This window comes from Octopus bimaculoides, chromosome 5 (assembly GCF_001194135.2).
Source record: "Octopus bimaculoides isolate UCB-OBI-ISO-001 chromosome 5, ASM119413v2, whole genome shotgun sequence".
NCBI lineage: Eukaryota > Metazoa > Mollusca > Cephalopoda > Octopoda > Octopodidae > Octopus > Octopus bimaculoides.
This window is the reverse complement of record NC_068985.1, coordinates 53,000,851-53,008,725: the sequence shown is the minus strand read 5'-3', so window position 1 is coordinate 53,008,725 and position 7,875 is coordinate 53,000,851. Positions and strand designations below refer to the sequence as shown.

Below are 7,875 nucleotides of genomic sequence, written 5' to 3'. Positions count from 1 at the left end.
TATATATATATATATATATATGTATGTATGTATGTATGTATGTATGTATGTATGTATGTATGTGTGTGTACGCGTGTGTATAACCTTTACTTATTCTTATCTCAAAGGCATTTCAATAGAATGATACTACTGGATCTTTACGGGTTTACAGTAATGATATGTAGAATTTAAACGTGATCATATCTCCGAACTAATCGTTTATTTATTATATAAATAAGTTGTGGTGTAGAGATGTGTAAATGCAGGCATATGAATGAAAAGAAAACAAAGAAGTAATATACCTGTAGCCTAGCATTTTGCAGGCAACAGTTGCACTCGTATCATCCCAATCGTCAAAGCATACCGTACCCCATACTCCTTTATAATCAACTTCCACACGTCCCTCACTACTGTTTCGTCCATCTTGAAGTCGAATACCAACAACTATGATAGAAGAAAAGGAAACAAAATTAATGTACCTTTCTGAATTACGATTCAGTTTTCAGAATAACTTTTTAAACAATGCTTTCATATACAAACAATGTTTGCAAAAATGTTAGCAAGGGTAAAGAAAAAAAAATGGGAAATCACAATGTTTTAAAACGCCAAATATAGTAAATGAGCTGCAGCTATGCTGGAGTACTATCTCGAAGGATATAGCCATATACTTATTTTAAAATCTGGTACTTATTACATTGCTCTCTTTTGCAGAACCGCATGGTCTAGGAGAGGTAAACAAACACAAGTTGTCAGGTTGTGGGGACAGGAGACAAGCACACACACATGCACAAACACACACATTCACGCACACACGCAACACATGAGCACACACACATATATATAGATACACAAGACGGGCTTCCACACAGTTTCCATCTACCCAATTCATTCACACGGCGTTGGTCGGTCCAGGGCTATAACAGAAGACACCTGTCCAGTGAGACTGATACTGAATTCACGTAGGTGCAATGCGAACGTCTTAACCGCATAGCTATACCCGTGCCTATTATATGACAGAATAAATCTAGTGATACAGAAACAAGCAACGTTAATATATATGGATTCCTTTGCAAGTATTTTTTAAAATCTTATACTGGTTCTGTTGCATATAACGAACTTTTATTCAGTTGAGCTGCCAATGGCAACATCAGTAAATTTTCATTCACAGTTTTCCTAAATCAGTAGTGACCGTTTTGTCCTCGTATGTGTTTGCTAGTAAGCACAGGCACACAGAACCTGAAATGCTCATCTGGCATTCCCATCACCGATGCTGCACGATTTTCGTCCGCTATTCATATACAAGGGTTTGCTTTGGGTGAAAGAAAATACAGGAGGATCATTTAATTGTGACTTTATTCAACGTATTCCCCTCTCAAATTCACTCATTGCAGCAGTCCTTCAGTTTTTTTAAGCCGTGTAAAAGAACTCGGAAGGTTGGGCCTCCAACCGGACCTTTTATGATACCTTTAAAGCCAGGAACTTTTCAGCACCCTTCATATTTGTATTTAGAAATACTGGACGTCTGTAAGAGATATTCTCTCCAGACAAACATCATAGTTGAATTACCTTTCGTGATGTATTTGCATGAGGTACGGTACACAGATGGTCACATTATGTTATATTTTTAAGCATATAATATTATATATCAGTACATTATTCTATATCATAGGGTGGCTAGCTGGCAAATAAGTAGTACCAGGAGAAAATGCCTTGCAATATTTCTTCCCTTTCTTTATGCTCTCGATGTCAAATTTACCTTTCATTCTTTCGGGATCGATCAAATAAACTACCTGTCAAATACTAGGGACGATGTAATCGACCGACTCCTTCCCTTCAAAATTGTTGGTTTTGTACCTAAATTAGAAGTCATATTCTCAGCTTATTGTAGAATGTTGTGGTCGAAAACTCAAGTTATACACAAATTGTGATAGTTTTTTTCCAATGAACTACATTACTTATCACAACGGAGGACAACCAAAGAAGCAGGTAAAAATTTTAAATGTAAGTTGCGATTAAAAATTTTCTCACCTGTATTTTAGATATGAATATATAACATTTTCAGTCTAAGGTTGTATTTTATATACCATAAAGGTTTAATTTTACACAACATTGCTTATATATAGTATAACATAATAATGTATGAGTATTTCCAAATGGAGTACATTTGGAAGGGAGAGGGTTAGTCTTTATTATTGACTCTGTTACTTGACTAATACTCTATTTTACCGATCCCGGCGGTGGGAGATGAAAGTACAAATTGATCTCGGCGATACCTCGACTCAGAACAGAAAGAGAGAGAAAAAATACTGGTTTCAAATCTGGCACAATGCCAGAAATTTTGGAGGAGGATGTGAATCAATTACATCAACCCCAGTACTCGAGTGGTATTTATGTTATCGACCCCAAAAAGATGAAAAACAAAGTCGACTTCGGCGGAATTTGAACATAAAACGCAAAGTCAGACAAAATGCCGCTAAGTATCTTGTCAGGCGTGCTGACCACTCTGCCAGCTAGCCGGCGTATGATTGTGTAAAGTTTATTGAAATACGAAATTATATTATATAAATTAATAATATAATGCAATATCGTATGTGCATATATGTATGTGCGCATGCGCGCGTGCGCGTGCGCGTGCGCGTGCTAGAACAGCTCGCACGTCATCACTGTCAGAAAAAAATTCTGTAATCATCTTAAAAATGTGGAATTAAATATATATATCTGATACCGTTTTCAAACGGAAAGTATTTTGCTCAGATCTTGATAATTTTTTTAGTTAATTAGAAATTAGTAATATAAATGTATAACGGAAAACACAATCAGAGTTAATTACATCAAAGTGATAAAAAGATATATACTTACAATTTGTGCATTTTACAGTTGCTGAGTTATCGAATCTGCAAAAGGCGCGACCGAAATTACTATGTTCACATGACAATAGTGAACTCTCGTTTCCGTGGCATCGAACATTATCAATCCATGACTGATGCTTTCCGCGAGAAGTCAAATGTAACTTGGAATGTGGAACTGTCTCGCCTTGTCTGTGGAAAAAATGGTATATCAACTATACATTGATTCTCCACATTGGTGCAAAGACATGTGTTTTGTAAAACAGAGGAATCCGCCAGAAACCTGCTCCCTATATGAAACATTTTACGAAAGGAACCCTAAAGGATGAAAGGAAATGGCAATGCAATCTGATCTGGTTCTACGATATCTAATAATTACTAATATGCTAATTAGTGAATGTGCATACTTGGCTTGGTGGTTAGCGTGTTGCACTGGAGATCGTAAAATCACGATTTTGATTCCTGAAAGCGTTTTGTTCTTGAGAAAATTATTCCATTTCACGGTTTTCTAGTTCATTCACAAGTAAATGAGTTCCAGCATCAGTTGAAAAGTTGGGCCTGCGACAAATCAGCGTCCGCTTAGGATGGATTGAATGTCATGATTTCAGTCCTCTGCTACACCTTGGAAACCGAAACATAAACTTAAATACCCCAGTTTTCCAAAAGAATATGCTTATGGCACCGTCTTGTACTGAAATGGCCCAACATTTTGGAACTGTCTGTATGGATGTCTTAGCGTTTTCAGATAAAATCCCTACATGATCAACTTTTTCAAATATTTCTAGTCAGAGGAGCAAGAGCAATCTTCAAGAAACTTTTTTAGAAACCCTGCGATTAGTGAATGGAAGGGTAAAAATATTATCAGTTCAGATCAGACAGTTGGCTCGAATGCTAGCAAGAGAAAGGCTTCTTATGTAGGGGCTACATGAATGAGTCAACTAATCAGCAACATAAAAGGTTCCCTTAACGTATTTCCACTGTTTTGGCGTCCAGCAAATTTCACTCAAAGGTATTGGTCAAGAAAAGACTGTAGTAGATGATATTTGCCTAAGGCGGCGCACAATGAGACAGAACAAGGAACCAAATAATTGCAAGGATGGCTTATAAGAATACAACCGGGCGCTCCATCAACACGCAAACAAACAGTCAAACAAATACACACCAGAACACATTTATATAAAGATGATTTTCAATATGCTTGTCCATCATCATATAATATTCTTCGTACATAATTTTGACTGAGAGAGGAGCCACGTATGGCTTATCTAGAAATAAAGAATAAGCCGTTGTAAAGCCCTACAGTGTTGTACCACAGGGGTACAACACGGAGGAGTTTTACATAAAAGATGTTTACAAGAAAAATAATGAAAAGAGGAGATAATAATTCTTTCTAATTTTGGCACAAAACCAACAATTTTTAATAGAAGTGTGTAAGTTGATTACATCGACCCATATGCTCAGCAAGAATTCATTTTATCGACTTCAAGTGGATTGAAGTTGACCTCGGTGGAATTTGAACTCAGAATATAAAACCGGAAGATTCCGCAAATTCGCCGTCTTAAAAGAGGAAATAATAAATATCAGCAAAGAAAAGTCACTAACAGGAGATGACAGCTAGCTGGAGCCAATCAGAGAAGCTCACAGAACCTCACCTACGCTGACCACCAAAGATAAGCGCATCCTCTCAGCAATCACCCCCCTTACAATAGATTAGATTTATTTTCCAAGTGTTAGGAAATTTGAAGGTGAGTAATTAGCAAATTTACCTGTAACCAAGGAATCGACATACTACTGCAGCACTGGAATTTGACCAAGACGTGCTGCAGACAGAACCCCAAATTCCATTGTATAAGATTTCCAGGTACCCGAATGAACTACCCGGCACTGTATTATTGATGCGCATCTCAGCTGAAAAATATTAATAATGTTGTTTACGCCGTAAGAATTTAGAAATTTCGAGAGAATGTGAAATAATTCTTTTTCTTTACTGTTGGACACGAAGAATATAAAGCTATAAAGATTCCTTTCTACTATATATATACAAGATCTGAAATTTTGGGTGAAGGATAGTAGATTACATCACCCCAGTTCTGACTAGTACTTATTTTACAGGCTTCGAAAGGATAAAAGGTAAAGTCGAACACAGTGGAGCTTAAACTCAGAAAGTAAAGACGGAAGATGCGTCATTAAGCATCTTGTCCGGTGTGCTAAAGATTCTGCCAGCACTCCATTCTCTTTTTGCAAAGTACAAAAGGAAAATGCAAAAATTTGAAATTTAAAAAGTGAAAATGTATTGAAATACTTTGTTGATATAATTCCGTTCTTTTTTCTTTTTTCTTTAGAGTTAAAACTCGAAAACTACAAGAAGTAACGTGTAAGCATTGGGTTAAAAACCTGTTTGGATAGAAGGTGCTAAGTATTGGGATAAGAAATCCTCAGTGGATAAAACAGTGTTTCTCAACCGGAGTTCACATAAGATTTTGTCGTTAAAATTTATCTCCAATGAATTGATAATACTTTTACAATACACAAAATATTTTGACAATTTTTAAAATAAAATTCTTAATAATATTTAATTTTTAAAATATGGTAGGGCATTTTTTACACGTTGAATGGGTATAAAGGTCCAGTTGATTGAAATAGGACGCAAAGGGAATCTTAAAATCAAAACATGGTTGAGAACCACTTGGGTAGAAGGTGCACATATTGTTAGTGATTGCGTTATAACGGTAGTAAGCTGTTCACTGACAACGTTCGGAGTTAGTACGACAATGATGGTTTTTAGCTAAGGTTAACGGTTTTTGTGCTCCTGAATGGTTAACATGAGTCTTACACGCTGCATGCCCTGCAATTACATTTCCGTAATTTATTTAAATTCAAAGTTGCAAAATATATAAATACTATGCATTTTGCCTTTACTTTCTTTAAAATAAAATGAAAGATTATAAATCGTTATATGCAAAATGAACAGCGAGAATCAAAACGATGATTTTTGCATATTTTTTCTTAATACGTTCCGGTAAATTCGAATGCAGATATGATAATCGCTGTTGCGTTTCGTCACAGGAGAAAAACGACTTCTTCACGACGAATATGTGTTCCTAGTACACTAAAAGGGAAGAATCATGCACGAAAAATACCACAAATCGATTATTAATGAGAAAACGAGTAATAAATGGACAGATAGAAATAAAGAGAGAGAGAGAGAGAGAGAGAGAGAGAGAGAGAGAGAGAGAGAGAGAGAGAGAGAGAGAGAGAGAGAGAGAGAGAGAGAGAGAGAGAGAGAGAATATGAACGCTCTTTGCATTAAAACTTATGAAACACTATATGTATAATCTTACCCATGGTACAGAAGACTCCGACACCAGTATTCGAATAGCAAGAATTCGGACCTGTTAGTTCGTATAAGCATTCATCAACAGAATGTTCAGTACCATCGCACTTGAGATTTTTTATATATCTTGGCAGCTGTGGTGTTTGTAGATTACTCAGTCCAAAGCCATCTCTAGAATATTAACATATTTAAAAGGAGAAACAATAATCTGCTATTCCCCACTGACAATGGATTAATAACTTATACCACATACCATAATTCATGTTGATTGATATCATATATCATCGTACAAGGTGTCCCAGAAAGATTTATACATATTTAAAACACTTCCGAAAAAATAAAGTAATATTATCTACATTTTACATAATGATATACTTATGTTTTTTGTTCATATGCACAGGATTTTTAAAGAGGATTTAAAGCTAAACGTATACAAGAAACAATCCCAGTTAATTTCAGCAGCTTCCAAGAAGAAATGGCTCGACGGGGGCAAAACCGTGTTAGCTGAGATGAAGCGCGCCGCTAACAAAGTGTTGATATGGTACTACGAGAAGATCTTCACTGTGGAGGAAGTTACCAACAGGCAGAATGACAAGCTTTATGAACGTAATGCAGGAAACTTGTCCGAAGGAATCCCTTACGCCGTCAGAAGCCAGCTTCACTCATAGTATAGTACGCAGTTGCAACTGATGGGCCCAAGACTCCCTTGATCTTCATCGGTGCTGGTGTCAAGGCCAGCAGTGAAGTTTATTTGGAAATGCTGGATGAGAAAGTGTTAGAGAAAACTGTAGTGACTGTTGCATCTTCAGTCAAGATGGAACTACGGCCCACACATCCAATTTGACACAGAGTTGGTACAAAGAGCATTCCAGTGGTTTCCGGGACAAGAGGATATGACCTCCTTCAAGTCCAGACATCAATCCCATGAACTTTGCTATCTGGTCTCACTTAGAGAGTAATGTTTCGGCTCGCTCCAGTTCAAATGTGCCAGATTTGAAGAAAGCCCTTCTGTCTTCATGGTTCAAGTTAGATGAAGTGGTACGGTGCTCATTCAACTCAGTGACCGATCTTTTGCAGGCTATGATCAAGGCGAAAGGTGGTCATCTTGAAAAGTAATTACTGCAATAGATTAACAATTTACATTAAGACGTGTGTGCCAAATTTCATTATCCAACTTTAAGTTTATTTTGAATAATTGAGAAATATCAATGAGTAAACCTTTCTGGGACATCCTTTACATGTTGATTGATTTAAAAAGGTATTTAAACAAAAATGCCAGTTATCATTCTACACATGTGAGATATTTCCCGCATATTATTTTCATTAAATTACCGAAAAGTAATATTTGTATATTCAGGGTGTATATTCTTAAGAAATTAGCTTTTCAAACATGATTACGGGTTCAGTCCCATTGCGTGGCACTTTTTATCCAAACTTTGTAAGTGGATTTGGGAGACGGAAACTGAAAGACGCCTGTTGTACACACACACATACGCACGCACGAACGCACACACACACATATATATACGACGGGCTTCTTTCAGTTTCCGTCTATCATATCATTTCCGCTCACAAGGTATTGGTTGTGCCGAGGCTATAGTAGAAGATACTTGCCCAAGATGCAACGCAGTGGGAGTGAACCCGAAACCATGTGGTTGGTAAACAAGCAACTTACTACGCAGCCACTCTTGCACCAATATATATACATATATATAT

At 36.7% G+C, this 7,875-nt stretch overlaps 1 protein-coding gene across 1 annotated transcript in view; it reads right to left on the bottom strand.

Annotated features, from left to right (window-relative positions):
* Window positions 1–7,875, bottom strand: part of LOC106883855 (scavenger receptor cysteine-rich type 1 protein M130) — a 105,302-nt gene that overhangs the window by 5,516 nt on the left and 91,911 nt on the right. Inside the window, exons 27-30 of the mRNA XM_014934994.2 lie at window positions 6,167–6,330; window positions 4,592–4,733; window positions 2,839–3,017; window positions 282–423 (exon numbers count right to left, since the gene is read on the bottom strand). Of these exons, the coding sequence (XP_014790480.2) occupies window positions 282–423; window positions 2,839–3,017; window positions 4,592–4,733; window positions 6,167–6,330 (627 nt within the window). The remainder of the gene's footprint in view (window positions 1–281; window positions 424–2,838; window positions 3,018–4,591; window positions 4,734–6,166; window positions 6,331–7,875) is intronic.